This window comes from Molothrus aeneus, chromosome 6, assembly GCF_037042795.1.
Source record: "Molothrus aeneus isolate 106 chromosome 6, BPBGC_Maene_1.0, whole genome shotgun sequence".
NCBI lineage: Eukaryota > Metazoa > Chordata > Aves > Passeriformes > Icteridae > Molothrus > Molothrus aeneus.
Genome location: NC_089651.1, coordinates 52171947 through 52193607, shown reverse-complemented (window position 1 = coordinate 52193607; position 21661 = coordinate 52171947). Strand labels below are relative to the sequence as shown.

Sequence of the window (21661 nt, the reverse complement as noted above, 5' to 3'; positions counted from 1 at the left end):
GTTGCGATCTCGCACTGCCGAAATTACGTTTCCCCCAGTTACTGCTCCATTCTCTTGACTTCAGCCCTGGTGGCTCTCGTCCAGACAGCCCGTTCACCTTGGCATTGTCTTTCCTTTTCCTTAAAAAATAAGATTATCGGAGGGTGCGACATCCACAATCCTCACCTGGGCGCGCACCTGGCGGGCAGGGGCGGGGCGCTGGCACGCCGTGCACACTGCGCATGCGCCCTCCCCCCGGCCGTGCCGTGTGCAGCGGGCCGCGGCGCGGGGCCGGCGCGTGCGCGGTTGCCGGGGCGACTGGAACACAACATGGCGGCCTGAGGGGAGCGCCGGGAGCGGGGCCGGCCCGGGCCCGGCCGCTCATCCGCCAGCCCCGGTACCGGCGGGACGGCGCGGGAGGCACAGTAAGAGGGTACGGGGGAAGGCCTCTGGCCCTTTCTGAGGGGTGGCGCGGGCCCGGGCCCTCCATGGAGGCTGGCGGTCTCCGAGAGGGCTGTGGATGCTTTTGCCGGCCCTGGGAATGCCGAACCCGCGGCCCGTGGGCAGTTCCTGGGTCTCGCATGACCACGCTGGTCTCTGCGTCCCACTCCTCCGCAGCAGGGAAAGAATGGGTCTTTCTCTGGGCTCCTGCGGGGCATCACCCCGGCTGCTAGTCTCTGCGAGTGCTTTCTCAGAACTGCTAAGTTTTCCTGGTTCAGCACGCCTTGCCTTCCATTGCTTAGCATCATGCCGTGTTACATCTTGCACATCTGGCGTGTCTCTCAGTGCAGTAATTACGTACCATGGCCTTGAAGCTCAACTTCTTCATTTCTGCTTCCTTCATTTCTTTGGTTATTTCTTTCTTCCCACGTGTATCAATGTTATACTTAAACATCATAGCTTTTCCTTTCTCAGTATCTTGGCATCTTTGTAACGAAGTGTCTGCTTTAGATTTCTATAATATCCTCTTTTGACTACTGTAGTGCTGTCTTTTGTGTCATTTTTTATTGAATTCTTTAATTGTAAATGATCCTCTTTTGTATCGGAGGGTGCGCGTCCCGGTGCGGGAGAACCGTGCATGTCGCACCCTCCGATTTTGTATCTTGGCATCTTTGTAACAAAGTGTCTGCTTTAGATTTCATAATATCCTCTTTTGACTACTGTAGTGCTGTCTTTGGTGTCATTTTGTATTGAATTCTTTAATTCTAAATGATTATTAATTTTCCACGCTCTCTAGTTACAATGATTGGGTGTTGTCTTTGAGTTCCATCACTTGCCCATAATTTATATTTAGATTGTTCCTTATTTCCTGGGCTCTCAAGCCTCTTGCACATTAAATTCTTATTCTGTTGAATAATTCATGGCCACTTTTTTGGGGTGTTGGATGAGTTCATATTGCTACAACTTGTTCTTCCCAACCTTTATTTCCCTTTCCACTAATGATTCTAAGCTTGAACATCTGTGTGTCCTGAAACAGAGGGGAGAGAGGGCAGAGGTTAGTTCACATCCATGGTTACAGATGCATGAAACAACTCTACCCAGTGATCAGGTCTCTTTTATTCTTCAGGGCTCTATGCAACAAATGTAATTGGAACACTTCCTTTAATTTATCGTCAAAGCTTTCAGTCTACAATGCTCATAAAATTTTTAACCTTTCTTTCAGTCTTCAGCTTTGACTACAACAAATTCAGGTAATCCTAACTGGTAGTAAGTTTTGTTTTGTAGCTGTACAAATTTTCATAGCCTAAAGTTGCTCTGACCTGGCTTTTTTTGTTCAGCATGTGTTTGAAGTCTTTTGTTTTGCTGGGTTCTTTTCATCATGATCAGGATGGTGCTGAAGTGGGTTTTTAAGAATCTCCAGTAATCTTGGCTTGTGAATGCAAAATTAAAATTTGCTAGTACATCTGAAGTCTAAATTTTATTTCTTCTTATTCTATGTAAACTTCTATGCTGTTGTTCTTACAATGTCTGATTTTGTTTCAGCTGCTGATTAAACAATAACTAACTTGTCATGTGATCATTATAATTTTGTCCCTAGGAAAAAACCCCTCGTATTTTAGTGACCTCTTTTGTTCAGAGTTTACACATTGACTTTATTCATCAAAGAGACATTTCAAATAATGCAATTTTCATTCCTGATTCCACCCTTTTTTCAGTCAGTTGAAATTATCCAGGCCTTTGCTTCATTCTTTTAACTGGGTGGATCTCATAAGTGCCAGGTGAAAGCCTCAGTTGTTGGTTATGTGTGGGGTATTTATTTTGTCTACAGAGCTCTCTGTTGTGAAAGAATTACAATAACAAGTTTTACAGGCTTATGTGGAAAAGATCTTCAGTGCTGTAAGAATGTTCTAAAATGTGTGAAGGATTAAGTCCTTGTAGCATATCAGAATTCTGCAATTTAAAATCTAAACAACTCAAGTTGTTTTGAACTCTCTACTCTCATCTGGACTTCTCTTGCATGTGTAAAATACATTTATAGAAGAAAATATATAAACATAACCAAATAGTATAAGCATATACTATCTGACTTGTTTAAATACCTGAAGATATTTTCAATAAATTTGTACAAGAATGCTTTTCCTGGATTTCTCTGCCCAAGTACTTTTTAATGCCAGAGAATCAATTACTTGCATTTAAGAAAAAAAAATCAGGATGGCCATTTTCTAGAATAAAATAATAAATCAACAGATAGCTAACTTTTTTTTTGTGTGTGTCTGTCTTGTGTATATTTTGGCCCCAGGGCTGGCTCTGACATGATAAGAACATGTAACACAGCCATGTGTTTGTGACTGGTTGGAGGGTATCAGCTGCTACCAAAAATTGCATTTACACTGAATTCTGAGAAAATAGGATTTAAGTAGTCTGAATTTAAAATCTCCATCTTATATTTAGCAATTTAGATAGGAAATTAAAACTTAAGGTGGGGATAGAGAACATGGTGATTTTTCCTGACAAGATGTTATTTCTTCAGTCTTAATTAGTGAAGGCTGAGGGTCAGCCCACCTGAAGCACTAACCAAATTACCAAATTACAGCCAAAACAATTAAACTGTCCTGTGGTCTCCTCCCCATGTTGGAGTCTGTTAGAGATTGCCTCCTTTACCCACAAAGAGTTTTTGTGCTTTTAAAATAGCTCTACATGTAAATTGTCTCTGTTGGGTGTATGAGATGGTTTATTTTCGATTACTCGGCTATTTCCAATTTTTCAAATTTAGATGGCCTAATTAGCTAGTTTATGATGCAGCATGATTGATAATGATCAGAAAACAAAAGCAGCAGATGATAAAAATGAGAAGAGCACCTGACAATTCTCATCTAAGTGCTGCTACTGTATTGAAGAAAGAGGGGTTGCAAGGGGAAGGTTTCTATAATGAAGATACAATCATATGGCTCACAAGGAAAGAAAACACTTTTTTTGTTGTTTGGGTTTGTTTTGTTTTTGTTTTTTTTTTTAACAGAAGCAAGTATGGAAGCTGGGGAGATGAAAAGAGAATAAGAAACACAAATCAATAGTTGGAAGACAGCATTAGAATGTCCCTGCCTAAGTAACTTTTCCCTCTGCAGAATTTCTTGGCAGGCTTTCTCCACTGTAAGGCTGTGTTTATACTTGTAAATTAAACATATCTGGAAATCTTCTTGGACACAAAGAGCAGCTGGCATGAAATAGCCCTCATCTGTGCTAGTAAATTCTCTTATCTTCCAAAACAAGGCAGTAGGACAGAAACTGCTTGAGCACTGACCTTAGAAGGAGTCCTCAGAGCAGGCAGGGAAGGTGCCCCACAAAGTGCTGATTGTCACAGGCCATGTCCCTGCCAGGTGCTGTTGTCACAGTAACTAATAACAGGCAGCTACCTTGAATTTACTGCTATCACAAAGCTTGAGACTCCCAGTTATTCTCACATGCATAAAGGGCTGAATATGATAAAGGAGGTTTTCTGCCCTGCCTCCCTCAAAATGACTGGGTTTGCATCTTTCTTGAATAATAAGACCCATGTCAAAAGCAACAGCAGCATAAAGCTAACCAGAATTGGATTTTGCTCAGGTGAAATTACTGAAAAAATTATCAAGGATAGAATCTGTAGGTGCTAAAAATAAAAGGAAATTGGAGGATGAGGTGGGTGAAGGGAACTAGGCACTGGGATTGGTAAGGAACAGTTAATCACAAAGCTGAAGGAGAATAAAGGAGGAAAGAAAAAAGTCAATTCTGATGGAAATTAGAAGACCTGAAAATTAATATAAATAAAACCTTCTTTGATTACCCATATCTACTTCATCCCTTAAAGTTCTGCAGAATTAGAATTGACTGATTTTTCACGTTTTTTTATTTGAAGCATTTAATTATTAAAGCCAAATATTACTTTTGGCCCAGTGCAAATCTTATATATGAATTTAATATGGGAATAAAGCTTTAAAATCAGAAACTGTTTTGCCTAAAGTAAAATATGTTAAAAAAACCCAAACAAACCAAACAATACCTCCACAAAAAACTCCAACAAATAACCCCCATGTTGGAACAATGATTCCATGATACACTTAGTTTCCAAGATAATTTTGTTTTCAGTACATTGTAAGTAAAGGGAGTTTTTTGTTTTGTTTTAGTGAAAGAAGCAAAGAATAAATTCAAATATGAGTTGCTAATATGATACAACATTAAAAAAGGTAGGAAGAGCTGTGTGGAGAGGCATCCTATCTCTGAGCTAGGAAGTGGTAGTTTATTGTCTAAGAATTATGGTCTACAACTTTCTGGAATATATATTTCTGTAATCTGGGCAGCAAAACTTCATTTGCTGTTTTTCATTTTATTTTCTCTCAATTTACATGTTAACAAAATACCTCTTTTATTTGAAAGTTTTCCATTAGTCAGCATTTAACGAGTAAGGATTGATACACAGTCTGCATAATAATTTCAAACATACTGAAACAGTGTTTTTTGTTTTTAAAATACCAGTTGCTAAGATAAGGAGAGGGGATATTTTCTGATGTTCTGGAGAAAGTGAGTCTTTGGGAAGGAAGTACTATGCAAGTAAACACATGAGGCAACATTTTGAAAGGTATGCATAATTAATCACGGAAATTGTACAGAAAACCATGTTTAAATTCAGTGAGGGAATGCAAAATTAAGACTAAGCGAAGCTTTTTAAGTACACATGAATTAAAAAGGTTTGCATGTGGTACAGAAAGGGAGCTCTGCCTTCCTGCTTGGCACTGGGGGGTTATTTCCTTGACTACTCTAATTGATGTCACCCCCTGTATTAAATGGGGCCTGGCCACTGGGTCGAGGGTGAAATGATGAATGAGGAATAAATAGTTGATTTCTGCCTTGCCAAACACACTGAATATACTGGTGCTGTTTTTCTTTTATCTGTAAATAATATTTGGAGGAAATGTGTCTGTACTCTTCTTGGGTAATACTTTTTTCATCCTCTTTAAGTACTGTTGTAATGCAGGTTAAAACCAGTGCATTTATCCATAGTCAATATATAGCATTAGTTCTCCTTCATATTTGCATTTATATTTACACCCATCGCTCAGATGTTATATGGTCACAAAACAGGTGCTTTTTATCAGTTAGGAAAGTGGAGGAGAGGGCTGTGTGCAAGTAGACACAGACTTGACATTGTCCTCCAAGTATGTAAGTGCCAACCAGTGCCTCTTGGGTTACTGATTTTATATTCTCAGTTAAATATATCAAGTTCCTAATGAAATCACTGCCAATGACTCATTTGTACATACAAAGTGAAATGGGACATTTTGCTCTTAGGTGAGATTTCAAAATGTAACTCAGAGCTTCAAAGAATATCAGTTAAAAAAAGAGAAATATCTTCAAGTAATGTGGCTTCTGATTCTCTGTTATATTGTTAGAGATCTGTTGGTCCATTTATACACGACCTACAACTGACAGAATTGTGCACTTCATGATTAAAACAGTATTTAAACTATAATTATTTTTAGTATTTAAAATATCTGCTTAACTGTATCAAGGGCAGATGTATACAACTCAGTGGAAAGGCACTGCAGACTCTGTTATCTTTTCATCTAAAACATCTTTTAGGCCTTTAACCCTTTGATAAATCGACTGACAAATCCTTTTGATGAAGTGAACTCTTTTGACATTATTTTAAACAGAACCTGCCCATGCATGGTATTTCTCCTTGTTTCAAAGTGGAAAATATTGTTTTGGTGTTTAGCTGTACATCTGACTGGGAAAAGACGTATGTCCTGCTCTGATCCATTCAATAGTGTGCAAAGCTCTTTGTTTCCTGCTTCCTCCCAGAGTTTCTGTAGCATGGGTTTTTTGTTTATTAAAGCCTAGGAGGGCAATGAAATAATATACACAATAATTGAATAGTGTCTATTTTTCATGTAAGAGGTTTCCACCAAAACTTAATTTTAAACGTTACATTTGGCAATGCATCCCACTGAGCGATGTTTGGAATGTATGCTACAGCAGCACAGAGTAAACAGTATCATCCATACTCCTATGCAACACAAAATTCCTGCTGGGAGCTCCTTGGTATCCTAACTGGTGTCTGGGGCACAACACATTACTACTTTTTTTCTTGGGGTAAGCCCAGCTACTCCAAACTGCAGGAAGGAATAAAGCCATTTACTAATTACTGATCTGCTCAATAAAGCAACAGGAAGGAAACAATTTATCAGGCCCTGCATTTGAAAGTTCAGTGACAGGCTAAAGTTCTGACAGCCTCATGGCAGGGGAAAAAGTCAGCTATAGTCCAGTCCTTGGCTGCAAGACAGTCTTCCTCTTTTCTGTTTAATTCAACCTTAGTATAGAACAATGAGATAATAATCTGAGATAAATACAAGCATTAAGGAGGCTGACTCCACATCCTACTATCTTTATGTTTACATCAAGTTGTTTTGTATGCATGGTGCATTGATTTCTTTCTTCTTTATCCCTATATTTGAACAATATCCAGTAACTTTTGGGTCTAGAGAAAACCTGTAGATTCTTAACCAGCTTTTTGAGTTTGAAACACATTTCTCAAAATCTGAAGTCTACATGTCTGCTGTTGTTAAGAAAGTCTGATGTAGCTCTTGCTTTTTGTGTCTCTTTTCCAACAGACCAAAATATTTCAACATCAGTATTAAAATGAAAATCTAAATACATGTTAAGCATAGTTAAATTTCATCTCATCATATGTAAGATTTGCTGGTGCTTTCAGTCCAGTCAGTGCTTTAACTGTCCACCATGGCTCAGTACTCTGGTTAGGCACACTCAGAGCTTAGCTGCTGAAATAGCCTCTGGTACTTAAGGATCTTGGCTCAACTTATCAGTTTGAACTAGGAATCAAAGCCAACTATTTGGCAGTATCATTTCACAGGCAACTTTACAGACACCCTGTGCAAGCAGTTGAAGTGTAGATCTCAGAGTTAGGCAGTAGCTGAGCTATGCTTTTGGAAAGAGGTGTCAGTGCTAAAGTTGGGTTCCTTGCGTCATTAAGCACTTCAGTGTCTTCTGGGGACATGTTCTGTCTCCGAGAGTGATCACGTTTTATGACAGCATTTACTCCATTACTGCATGGTCCATTTCATCACTGTGCAACAGCAGACATATCCTTCATTATTCAAATCCTTGACACAAAACTTGTTGACTGCTCTGAAACATTTTTTCTTGCCCTTCAAGCTGTCTTACTTCTCTGTTGAAGGCTGTACAAGCAGTACACTGTTATTGCCAGTCCCGTTTTCTGCAGATACGCGGGACGGCGCTAATCGTGTCAGCAGCTTGGCTTTCTGCAACCCTTAGCCTCAGCTGCTGTGCTGTTAACCAAGGGTAATCCAGCCTGCTGAGCTCCTGCAAGCTGAACTGCAGATTGTACCCTCAACCTTTTACTGGCTGGCTTAATACAACATTGCAGGGGAGATGGGCTGTAATGCAATTATCTTACAAGAAAAACTGAAGACCTAAAGATGTCTGCCTCTGCAGGGCAGTGAAATGGAAAATAAAGTGTCAGATGTATTACATCATGATTATACTTTAAATTGCTGTTGTCAGCAAAATAGTGAGTTCAGATACACATTGCCATGCAATAGAACACTACTGGAGTTCTAAGTAGAAGGTATTTTCACATATAGTGCAGTGGCTTCCCTCTCTTTTGTTCTAAGCTTGTATCAGTTAATTTACTGGAAATTTCTTGATACTGAACAGTGTGATATGCCCAGAAAACATGCTTTCAAAAAGCTTCATTGAATAAATCTGTTGGCTTCTGCAGTGGGTGCTTTGGATAGTATAAACTAAAACTATGATACCTCAGATGTAAGTTTAAAAACTTCCATGAGACAGCATCAATTAAAAATGAACATGTCCATTTTAATACTGATTAAACTATTTACTTTTTTCCTACATTGTGGACAAATCAATGTGCAAGTTTTATTTCTAGCTTAAAGTCTCCTTATTTGTTTCTGCAGGGATGAATACCCTGGCTCCCTTTCACTGGTATGTGAATTTATGGCCATGACTATTTATGAGCTGATAAAAGGTATGTAGCATATGCTTAAGAAACATAAACTGTCCTTGTGTAGATCACTAGTGAAATTAATTATTTTTCACTTGGTTGTTCACTGTGACAGATTATAGAACTCACAGGGAATCTTGTGCTGTACTGCTTTATCCTTTATTTCTTGCCAGTGGAATATACCCAATTGTTTAAGGCAAAGATAGATGCAGTCCATAGCTATCTATTCAACAGTCAAATAACCTTGACTGCAAAACACAAAATAATTGGTTTATGTTACAAAAAATAAAATTTAAATAGATTCTTTGTTAGGTCAGGGCTATTGAGAGTTATTAAGAAAATTATTCCCATTTGTTTCAAAACTATTGAATCAATGAATAAGGATTTTTAGTTTTTATACCTTGTAAAAAGGTATAAACTTTCACTAAGTTTTCTTTATAAAATAACATTGTTCCCTCATACCTCCTATATTTAAAAATTCTGGAGCTGTTTGTCAAAGCAAGTCAGAGATCATAAAGCATAAGGAAGAGTTCCTCCAAAAAAATTTAGAACAAAGCTGATTTAAAACCAGTTCTTACATAAACAGTAAAGAATTGGATACAGCAAATGAAGAGATTTACAATTCATGAGTAAAAGAGGATTTAAAAAAATGAATAATTAAGAATTTGTAATGTCTTAACACTTGGGAGTTTAATTTAAATAACTGAACATGCAAGTGTCATTCAGCGTAATACAATAAAGACTTGCTCCTGAACATGACATTGGTGACATTGACTAGTCAGATCTCTAACAAAAGGAGTAACTCTGTTTCTGACCTAGATAAGAATGTGAGATTAAAATTGAGTTATTTGCTGATTGCTGAAGTAGATATTAGATATTAGTGTGTACTACTTTTAATAAGACATTTTGGGTTTGCTATATTTATCATGGTATTCAGATGGAAATGAGAATCATCATTTCAGTATGTTCTGATTTTTTTTACTATTTAAAAATACAAGTTCTTTCAAAGTTTTTCAGATGATGATTGTTTTAACACCACTTAGTTATAGTAAACTACTTTTCTATGCCATGGTGAATCAGTTCAAAATGAAATCTGTGTTCAATAATTATCTGAAACGCTGCACTTAGGGATTATCTGAACATTCATCTGGGTTTACCTGAACTTCTATAAATTGTTGATTCTTCTTTATGGTCTGAATTTTGAGTCTGGACTGTGTTTACCATGATACAGTGCCTTATTTTTAATGTTGTATAAGGTAGAGGCACATGGGGTGGACCTTGTCAAATCATAGAGTATAATAGGAAAGTGAACTGAAGTGGACTGAGAGTGAATTTTTAATTTGGCAAGGAGTATGAAGACACTTCTGTAATTAGGAGGACAGCTCACTGTAATGCTACTAATGTGGAAAGCTGATAGTTTTGTGTTTTTTCCTTAAAAAAACAAGAGATCCATGTTACTTCAATCAAGCCTATTTGTCTTTACACAAAGTCATAATTGTCTTGCTGTTAATTTATAGCAGAAGCATTTAATAACTGAAAAACAATCTTGCCCCTTATTTAATCAACAGCAGTTTGGTAATTTAAAGAATGAAAAAAGTGGCTGAGAGAGAGATGTGGAGGATTTCTCAAAAGAAATGAGAGAAGCCTCAAGTGCCACTGCCTTAGGATTCGCTGCACCATTACTGCCAAGTAAGGTTTCTCCAGTGATAAATCTGGAAGTAGAAGAGCATCTGCTCCAGATTTTTCTAGTGACATGTAATGAAAAAGCAATTGAGCATGACTTCTTTTTATGAAGGCCCAATTCCTTAAATAAGAATAATAATCTAAATTGATTTGAATTGCTGCATTTTCTAATATCTTTTCACTATAAATGACAAAAGTCCTGATGTTGAAAGCACCATTTATCTCTATGGGGGCACTAGTACTACAATTCCCAATGTAAATGGTACTGTGTTCCAAGTGCTTTGTGATCTAATCCTGCTCAGTGGATTATGTGGCTGCCTGGAGGAGCACTGTAATCATCTGGGAACACAAGTCTGGCTCTGGGGCTCTGGCCTCAATGAGTTACTGTCCTGATAATCCCCCTCCTCCTCCCAGCCAATTACTCATACTACTGTCATCACCAGATCAGTACCTGCTTTGTTTTTCAAAAATGTGATCGTTTCTGCCTCCCTTGATGGCATTGCAGCGTTACATAAAGGCATTACAGCAAGATTAAAAGGCCTTTGGAGCCTATAAAAGAAAAAAGCTGAGCAGTTACTGAATGGCTCTGAAAAATAGATAAATTTTATAACTGTAATTATTGCCTAACAGCAAGCTAAACAACGTAGGTTAGCCTTGAATTTGCAATTCAGATGTGAATCACAGTCTTTTAACCGTTGTGGTAACTTGAGGTGATTGATACAAATCTTAAACCTGAAGGACAATTACTTTGAGTAGAGAGGAAATGAGATATTTAGAAGTGAAATATTGCAGTTCTGCTAGAACTTGGGGAAATAGATACTGCAAGTAATACATGCAGTAAAAACTAAGGCATCTTACAGAGTATTGAATTGACAATTGTTAGTTGAGCTGTTCTGGTGCATACTGAAATATAAATTATGTCAGAAGTCAAGTGGAAAATGAATTACAAAGCTAGCTATAGATGACATATAAAAGTAGCATAATTAAAAAAGGTGATATCAATGCACCTCTGGAAGCTGAAGACTGATATTTGTATTCTATTTGTTCTTCACGAAAAAGGACACACAACTTGAAATTTTATTCTAGGAAGGAGAAAGCCATTGCCTTAAAAAAAAAAACCAGGAACAACATGTAACAGATATGCAAATCTCTAGGTTGTGTATATTGGTAAAAGACCTGGTTCAGCAACAGCTTTACAGCAAATGTAGCATACTTTTATTTCAGGGTATTCTCTAGGCAGAAACAGAATTGTCTGGGGCAGCCACCGACTGCTGCAGGGAGAGAAAAGGCCCTGGCCCAGGTAAATCTCTGCCTGCAGCAGAGCCCTGGGAGGCAGCAGGGAGCCAGAGCTGCTGCCAGCACCCCAAAGGAGCTCTGGTACCTGCTGCAGGAAGCCCTGCTGGGAGGGGATGGCCCTTGCAATCCTCTGGTAGCCCTGGTGAGAGCAGAAGCAGAAAGCCTGGCCTCTCCTTCCTGGACTTGCCCATTCCCATATCTGTAGCTGCTGTCTCACCATGATGGCAAAATTTGATTTTTTACTATTATAGTAAAAAGTTTTTACTATTATAGTTGATAAGTTTGAAAAAAGTGCTGGTTTCTTTAAGTATTATTTGGTTTTTACAAATAACTGGAAGCACTGATAATGTTTGTCTTTTTACTGAATTCTTCTCTCTGCTGTGTTTGTATTAGTACAGAAATGGGATATTTCAGAGTGATGGGCAACAAGAAAACATAATAATAAAGGTAATTAAATTTATGTGAGGATATTTAACTAAAAGTGAAGTATATAAGTATTTTTCTCTTTACGCTGAGAAGGTAATGTTTATTCATGAACAAAAGTGCAGATTTTTAAGAAATATATAGGCAGTTACTGTATTCCTGATCTAGGGGAATGAACAATCAATTTTCTTACCGGCTAAAAACTGAAATGACTGAGATGCTTTACACCCTGTATGTGCTCCCTCCAACCTAAAAACCTGTTCTTTATCCTGTGTTAATATGTATTTTCATTTCTGTGTTAATCTAGATGCAGGAAATAGGGTTCAGTTTTGCAGCTCTTTATTTCTACATTCAATTCCTATTTTTAGTGGAAGTTACACAAACAAAAGAGAGCAGAAGATAGTGGCTTTCAGAAGCTTTAATTGTAACCATCTCTCTTTACAGTTCCAGAAAGTTATTTTGCTAATGTTTGAAAGACAAGGATTTTTAAATTCAGTTTATGAAATTTTATTTTCTGAAGATAAATTTTTGAGTCATAGAAGTGCACAGGAGAAGCTAAAGCCACCTATTATAACACTGCTAAACAGAAGAACTCTAATAACTTAATCTAGATGTCCTATTTAGCAGCCTTTCCTTCTGTGTTAGTCCCTATGCTCTTAGACCTTTCTTTTCATGATGTACAGAACACTATTTGAATTACATGCTATGGACACAGATATCTTCATGCCTGGACCCTACTCACTGTTTTAATGCAGCTTTACTGCTGTGATACTACCCCTGGATTTTGGAAAGTTTCTTCTTCAAGTCATCTGTGATTTCTTTTACAATGACTATTTTACAGTCATTGCTTGAATATTTTACTGTTTGTAATCTGTGGAAATACTTTATTTATTTCTGCAGCAGAACACCCTGAAGTTAAGAGAATTTGGATCTTGTAGGAGTATCTATTCTCAGCAGGCACACAGTACCTCCCCACGCTGGTACTGAGCACCTGAATGTTTGCTTACAAAAGGGCTCTATAGTTACAAAATTGGCATGTGGAGTCCTGGCTGTGTTTTCTATGAAATCACAAGGTACTGTGTTCAGTGGAGGGTTTTGCTTATCATTAATCAAGATAATCAAAGGTAAATAACTCAAATTAGGAGCGTGTGGTTTGGATAATATGATCTTCGTTTCCATGGATTTGTAGAAGAAGCTTCTGTGCTTAGTGTGCAGGGTTCATGAGGCAGTAATCCCATCTGGTCTGGCACTCCCTTCACCCTGTGGCAGGTTAGTAATAAAGCAGTTCAGGAGAACACAGTACAAACAGAAGTGATTTACAAAGGAACAATTTTGAACATTTTCCCCCAATCGCTTAGTATTTAGTAAAAATGTATTTTCTCTGCTTTATTTCTGTGTAGAGTATGGCTCATTTCCTCTCATGAACATCAGCATCACAAACTATCCTCAGTCTTGTTAATGCACTTAATGGTAAAATTTTTCTCACTTTTTTTGGACTTTCTAATACTTTCTGTAAAAACAGAGGAGATTAGAGAATACACTTTCTCTGATTTACAAATTTGATTTACAGTATAGTGTATCTAAGCCCCCTGTGCTCTTAAGATCTTGTGTGCTGGTATATTTTGAAATCAGGTTCTGATGAAGGAAGAGTTCAGGAAAAAACAAATTAAGGTCTTTTAAGATTTTTGGTGATGATGAAACTATAACTCAAAAAATGTGTCACTGGTCTTCAAGAAAAAAGCAAAAATACCCACCATGAGTATTTCTCCAATATCTTTGTGCCCTAGCAACAGCAGCAGTTCTTTATTCTCCTCCCACACTGCTGTCTCTGATATGCAACCAGGACTGATAACATTTGCTTTGCTTCTTTCCTCCTCCACATGGCAAGTGCAGCTGCTGCCATCACCATCACATTAAATGACAACCATTATGCTTTGCCTGCTAACTTGTAGAAACATTTCTACTTCTCCAGCCAGAAAACTGTTAAAAGAAAAATCCCAAATGTGGCAGTACTCTTGCAAAGTAAATTGGGACCAAAAGCTTTAAGAATGCCTCGTTTTTTCATTTCAGCTTGAATCAGCTGGGCTTTGTAGCTTTGTAAGAAAATTACATGCTGCAAACTTAAGTTTTCTTAGGGAAAAAAACCTGGAAGATATTTCCTTGTAGTTTCAGCTTAATGTAAAATATTTCAGTCTTTACAACCACTGAACGTTTTCAGAGACCTTACAGGTGTTTTCAGAGAGGAAGGAGGGATGTTTATTGGAAATTAATGAATTTCCAGAGATACAGTCTTGCCAAACTAAAGGCAATTATGGACAGGTTTGTTTATTTTCAGTGCCTCCTGCAGTTATTGCTGTTGAATGGTTGCATAAGCCTTTATGTTTTACAGCACATTGTGTAAGAACTTTTAGTCTTTTTTTCAGCCGTGCTGATCTTTCAAATCTTGTTTCCCTTTCTGTTCCCTATAAATCATGATTCCTGGATCACACTTTTCAGTGGCTTGCACAGTTGTTCTTGAATTTGTTACAGTTTTACATTTGACAGCAGCACATTTTCTAGTTCACACAGAAGCTCGTCCCAGCTGCATGTCTTGGTGCAGCTGCACAATGTGAATCAGATCTTTTTTCTCCTTCCTCTAAGCTTTATGAGGACACTCAAAGCAGTGTGCAGCCAGCTGTTTGATTGAATTTGTAAACAGTTAAAAAGAAGTTTCTCGTGTCTACAAAGGGGCTGAGTGTTTTGCTTTCAAGAGTCATGTGGTGCTACTGAAGTGTTTCTTGAATTATAAGCCCAAAGAAAAAAAGCAACAAGTGCAGGAAATGTTACTGGACCCGACTGAAGTCAGATTGCTCTAATATGATAACAGTGTTTTCAAGGACTCTGTGCAAGTTTTATATTAACTGAGGATCAAGCTCAGGAATGCAGTTCAATTTACCATGTTTCCAGTATTGCTGCTTGCAAAGAACCTGTGTGTTAGGAATGGAGTGTTACAAATACATTTCTGTGTGCATACACAGCAAGAGGGACTGCTTGATTCTGCTGTCTTAAAATGAGGAGAACACGTTGTGTTGTAGGATCTGCTGCTTTACTAGAAGCAAACACAATCCCAGATCCATTGCCCTTCACCACAAAGGATAATCTCTTTACATATTTTTCCCCAAACCAGCAGGAGAGGGCAGCTACAGATTTCTGTTTAATAACCCCAACTACTCCTTCAATGCAAACCAGCAGCTGTGTTTGCTCTTCTGCTCACATTATCCTCCAGTTGTTGATAGGTATTAAACTGTCCACAAATGAATAATTCTAACATTTTATCTTTCTCACAAAAAAGGGTTTTTTTAATCAGAAGTGATAGTTCAACTGTGTCTTGTCTAGTACTAATACCATCTCTTACCTTGCACTTTCCAGCCTCTTTTTCTTGGATATAATGAGCTGGACCACATCTCAAAAATCCATGAAGTGATGGGCACTCCTGGTAACAAAACTCCAAACCTTCAAGCAGTAAGTATGCACTCCCATAGCTACTAATCTCACTGTTTCAATATCCACAATGGAGCTGTACAGCTGTGTGCAATTTCTGCTCAGGGAACCACCACAAAAACCTAAATCTGTTGTGCTGACTCAAGAGCAGTGTCTGCTGTCCCTACCCAGAGACAGTCACCCATTCCTGAATCTTACAGGCAGAGCAGAGGAAATCTGAGCCTGTCTTCATCTTATCTTTTATTTCCATAGTATCTTTAAGGCCAGTGACATAAATTTTTAGGAAAGGTTTTTTTTCAAGTACTACTTACTTTTCCCTAATGAATGATTACCTAAATCAGGTGAATTGTTTCTTTTCAGTAAATTGTAATCCTCTCTGAATATGCATGATTAAATGTTTTTCTCAGCTTGCTTAACACAGGTCAAGAATTTTGAGTTTTGAATCCTCCCTTTAAAGAAAGGAAAAGGAAAATCTTCTCTTGTGCACAAATTTCCTTTTAAAAGTTTCTATTTCCTGTGTGCAATGATAAAATATGACCCAAATGAGAGAACTGCTGCCCACCAAACCTTACAGCACCCTTATTTTCAAGAACTCTGGCAAGTGACTTCAAATCACTTCAGTTTTGAAGACTAAAGTCAAAAGGTGAGGGGAGCATTGTGTCCATGTTTCAAGTGGAGTGAAATTAAATTTGTTTCCAGTGCTAGTCCTTGTCTTGTCAACCATGAACATAATTCAGTCAACGTATTTCTTTGCATTGAGTCCAGACCTTACCTAAAACACTACTGTTTTGTCTCTATTCTTTTTGCACCCACCTTTTTAAGATTGCCAATACATGAGCTTTAACCATGCACAAAAATTAGTAGTAGGAAATACATCAGGGCAAGTACTTCAGGATTTGTGGCAAATTTCAAAGGCAAGTCCAAGACAGGTAATATTTAAGTGGAAGAACTGTCAGCCCATTTAGAGAAAGTAATTTGTAGCACTGAGCTTGTTAGCTAGAAACAAATGTTTTACTTAAGCTGATTACTTGGGTTTATTCTGTCTGCCTAAACACAGATCTTTATTTGGTCTGATGCAGTTCCCCCTCCCCCCAAACCCCTGACAGACACGAGTTAGAATTCAGCAGCTCTCATACCTCATAATCCCCTCGGTAGATTCTTGTTAGAGTTGCCGTTACTTAAAGGGTCAGCTCCACCTTTATTTTCAAATATCATCATCCTGTTTTTGATGTCTGCCTTAAGTTAAAAAGTTTTCCAGATGAAGTGTGGCAGATACAGGAATTATGCTTTTGCCTTTTCAGGGCTTCAGTCTACATTTTGAGCAAATAAAAATATTTTTTTTAAAAAACGTAATTATCATGTATATAGATGATACTGGGGAACATTCTAAATATGTATTTGACATGAAATAATAAATAATTAAAATCTCATTTAAAATTCTGGCAAACTAGAACTTTGTTTATACATCAGCTATTTGAAAAATACTCTATGTATTCACTTGCTGTATCAACAAGGTGAGGTGGAAGTTAGTACCACATAGAAAACTTTCAATTACAGGTTTTTCTCAAAAAAACCTTCAAAAACTTCCACAAACTAGCAAAGAATAATTATAAATTATTTTCTGCTGTACATTCAGCTTTGAAAGCATGAACTCTCCTTCTACCAGAGAAGCCACTTTTCCCACAAATTTAGTTCTGGGATTCATCAGTGTAGGTTTTCTAAGAAGTTCCTTTAGGCAAGATTTCAAGAAACATCATGTAAGGCAAATAATTTTTAAAAAGGAACAAGGTGAAGTTGTAATTGGCTGAGGGTTTTTTAATTTCTGATTATTGGGGGTTTCTTTTCTAATTGTATTCCTTAAGATGTTCTCAAAAAGAAATTTATTCTGGTTTATTTATTTTAAAAGCATTATCTCAGGAAAGTCTAGGAAAAAAACCAAATCAACAACATCAGTCTCCACTGGGAGAATTACCAAAACTAATTTTTCTGGAGTGGCCAAATTGATTTCCTTTCCTACTCCTACATTGCATTCAGTTTTCTGGAAACCTAAGGAAGGTGGTAGATCCCCTGTGTTCTAGTCTGTCAGATTTACTGGATCAAATATTGAGGTGTAGACTCTCACTTGCCCACTGAAGCACATTTGAAACTTCTGTTGTTTCTTCAACAGTCTGAGAAACAGAAGGCACTTCAGTCTTCCCTGAAACATTTCCATTTGACTGCTATAGAAGGAATAGAAGTGAGAGAGACCCAGTCATGCTTCTGTTGTTAGAGATCTAACAAGAACAGCAGTGCCTGATTTTGTCTTGCTCTGACAATTTGTAGGAAAACCCCACAAGGTTTGAGGGCTGGTTTCCTACCATTTTGATATTATGTTCCTGAAGGGGGTCAATATTTAATTAAAGCATTGTTCTGGCAGAGCACAGAGAGTGTTCTGCATTGAACTTCCTCAGTACTTGTTCCTTTTAGAACCTGGTGGAGGAGGAGGTTGGTTAAAAATAACATGAAAGGATTCTTTGAGTTCAAGTATTAGGAATGGAATGTTATCTACAGAATTTAAGTTTTCAAATTGTATTACAAATGACAGCTAACTGCTGTATTTTTTTTAGATTTAAGAGTTTGGGGTTTTTTTCAGTTAGCTCTGGAAATTATTCCTCTCCTGTACTCAGTAACTTCCACCTCAGGTTTTACTGAGAATGTGCAAATTGTGCAATCATATGAGATACCTGATTTTGATGCAGCTTCTGTAACTGCTGAATATTTTTATGTAACTATAATCTAATTCAAAGCTAAACCAACTTTTTAGCTAATTCAAAAGCAAGCAAAACTTAGTCCTAGTTTGCTCCAAGCCATTGATCTTAACATTAATCAAAAGTCTTAACAGGGACTGATATTGCAGCCAGCTGCTTAAAAGAGCAGTACGAGCACGTAGCTGATAATGCTTCAGAAATCTGGCACACAGATCACCACCAACAATTTAACAGAATATTTCCTATTATTAAATAAGGTGAGAGTTAAAGGGCAACATTCTTATCTTACTAGGAAAGAATCTTTATTCTAGATTGATACCATTGATTTTTAAATTCCTGAGATGTAAAAACTTGCATTAAATAATTTCTAATACATAAATTTGGTGATGTGTTAGAGAACATTTTATTAGTTAGAAAATGAAAGTCTGTGCAAGTCATACTTGGCTGGGGGTAAAAATCTCCCTACTGAGTGTGCATGCAAGACAGGTTTGGCAAATAACCTTTTTGGAGGTTTTAACAGTTATAAAAGTTACTCTGCTCATAATTGGGAAGTGATCGTCATTTTTTTCCATAACCAAACACTGGGCTCTGGTGCTGCTGCTCAAAACCCCAGCCACGAGCAGGAGGCAAAGGGCATTTTGTGTGAGAGGTACTGCTGCAGGGAGCACCGTGGAAAATGGGGCACTGGGGAGGAGCACATCACATCCAAGTGTCACTTAGCCAACCCTTAGGCATCAACCTGACATTTGTGCTCTAGATCCAGACTATTTATTTTAACCAATTAAGATACACAATCCAGTAAAATACAGGTTAACATAAAGATCTTGTAAGAGTAAAAATTAAGCTTGTTACATTCTCAGCTCTCCTTCTGAGACTCCACAGGGCTGTGCACTTGTGAAAATAATTATTCTTCTCACTCATTTGAGCTCTTCCAGTTAGTAGGCTTTTTGCTGTGGTTTGGTTGTTTTTGTAAGAAGAGGCATCTCAACACTTGTAGGGGCTCTGTTGTGACTGGATTAGATCCTAATCCTTGTTCAGGTCAACTCTGGACAACTTTGAGCATGCCCAAATTCCACATTGTAGCTTTTCTGCGTGGACAAGCTCATGAGACTCAAGTTCTTTATGAATCCTTTTGACATCTACTGCTTAAAAGCACTTGTCTAACTTATGTTTGTCTTCATGCTTAGAAGATGGTATTATTATCACATTCTGTACTGAGGATCAATCTGACATTTATAAGGAGATTCTTGAAAATATAAAAATAGTCACAGGGTAAATGTGGTGCAGACTGTGGGAGTATTTGATATTGATTCAAATTTGACTATCCAAGTTAAATATCCTGCACCTGCATCATGTACAATTGCTCAATTTATGTCATTTCTTCATAGCAAACTTTCAGAATCTCAATAGCAGGAATGGAAAAACATCCCAGGCTTGGCAAGAACTTGTATGGAGTAAGACTAAAGCACTTGAACAAGGCTCTGCAGGGAAACCTCTATTGCTGCTACTTGCACTAGGTGTGCCAAAGGAAGGGCAGATTTCTCTTACTAGGACTGAACAAATACATGAGCTGAGTTTTGGTGGAGGAAGTGCTTTACACCAGTAGAGTGAGAAAACTGTAACAAGGGGAAACAGCAGAACACAAGGGTACAGCTAACTGCTCCTCGTCATGTTATTGAAACTCCTGCTGCATGGATGCTGCTTTCATCCAGTTCCAAGCAAAAAGTGTTCTCCTGAACACAGTATCTCCCAGTAGAGTGACTGGCTGAGGTTTCCTGCTCTGTTACATTTCAGTGAATCATCTCCCCACATCTGTATGCTTTCATGTTAGCAGCTCATACTGATAGAACAGAGACCTTCAACAATAAAGCAATACATTATTTGTCTGAATACTTACCATAGGGACTTTTTATAGACAGACAGATTAGATAGATATGTGAAAAGTATGAAAAGTATGATGCTACACTTCGAGAATGAAATTAAGGACTGCAGGTCTGTAGGTGGGCAACACAGTGCAACAGTAACCTCCAAGTCCTTACCTATGGAACACTGAGCAAAAGGTGCCACGAGCTTATCCAGTGTTTTTTCCAGAGAGGAAGATGGTGAGTTGCTCAGTGCTGATATATTTGGAGTTGAGCATAGTGAGTAGCATTAAAATTGATGGTCTAAAAATAGGTAACTAACTGGATCCAAGGGACCTCACTCTCCACTGTTGTTATTTCTTACAAAAAGAGAGGACAAATCCTACTACCCACATTTGATGGATTGTTCTGACTCAGATCTCCCTTACCTAGCACTATACAGGAGGTCAAAGCTCAGATTATCAAAGCTATATTCCTGATGGAGATATATTTATTGTATTTGTTGCTTCCCATAATCAGTTTCTGGAAGCCTCAAATCACAGATGCTGAAGTTTAAGTATTTTGACTAAAAAATATAAAATTCCATCAAACTGTGTTTGGACAAGGTACCTTTCTGATTTCAAAAGTGTTATTGCCACTGTTTGCTTCCCTTGTTAATATATCAGGTAGGTGATTATTCATACACCAGGAAAAAGATGAAGTCAGAATTTTTTTAAGTTTTAAACTGGAAAAAAAGGGCTACTAGAACAACATCTTGTGTATTATCACATTCTGTGTATCTGGGGCTGTCCCCAGATTCTCTGGGGAGAATGAGAATGATTCTGGTTGTAATGAGAATGGCAATTTCATGTTCAACACATCATTTTTGCTATAAAATTGCAAATCTGAAGTGAAGAATCATAATGGAATTTTTCTTCATTTTTTTTATATTTTCAGGTGAATCTTACTCAATTTGGCACATACAGTACTTCAAGGATATTGATTTCCTAACAAGTTCCTTGCTGTTAAACCTCTGGAGACAACTTACACTTCTCTAGCTGTTGGATGAATAGGCAAACTTGAGTTTTCCCACCTGCTTTACAGTTAAAATCCACCCAAACTTTAAACTACAAACTGGCAAGTATAGTTCCTACCCTCATTCTTCCAGCTAAAATTCCATACTGAGATATCTGTGTTCTGCTCACTTTTAATTATTTTTTAATGTAGTAGGAGAAATATTTTTATTAGAAGCTGTATCTGCAGTAGAGGTCTTAAGTTCCTTCCAGGTAAGTTATTAGTACCCTGTTTCTTAATAAAATAATTTTCTTCCATATGGCATAGAGTGGGGTATGGGCAATTCAAGCTTCTAGATGATTGCCCTAATAGTAAAGAAGAGGCTCAGAAAAGAAACCCCCCCACATTCCTTGTGTGCTGCTGGACTACAATTTGTGGCAGGGACATTCCTGCCAACACGGATGTGAGTAGCTGCTGCTGTTCCCTTGGTGTTGGATATTGCAATTCTTTCCCTACTGGTTTTGTATTTTTCCAGCTGAAGGAAAAAAGCCTTTTAAAGTTACTGCATATTTTTTCAACTGTTTCATTTTGACTCATACCATATGAAGCACTTATCTAGAAGAAGTCTACGGGGAGATAACTACACTAGTTTTCAGTGATGAGGTTTATCTGTATTTTAACAGTCAAGCCCACTATGTTAATAAAACAAAACTTCTGAAAAATAA

At 37.7% G+C, this 21661-nt stretch overlaps 1 protein-coding gene across 1 annotated transcript; it reads left to right on the top strand.

The window, feature by feature from the left end:
* Positions 1-1057: 1057 nt before the first annotated feature.
* Positions 1058-21661, top strand: MOK (MOK protein kinase). Its single transcript, XM_066552553.1, is given in 13 exon segments — positions 1058-1093; positions 1643-1670; positions 4940-4987; positions 4990-5029; positions 6766-6835; positions 6837-6859; positions 8406-8476; positions 11222-11241; positions 11244-11302; positions 11830-11878; positions 12755-12934; positions 15263-15355; positions 20880-21661. Coding segments are annotated over 13 exon segments (771 nt in total). The 3' UTR covers positions 20934-21661.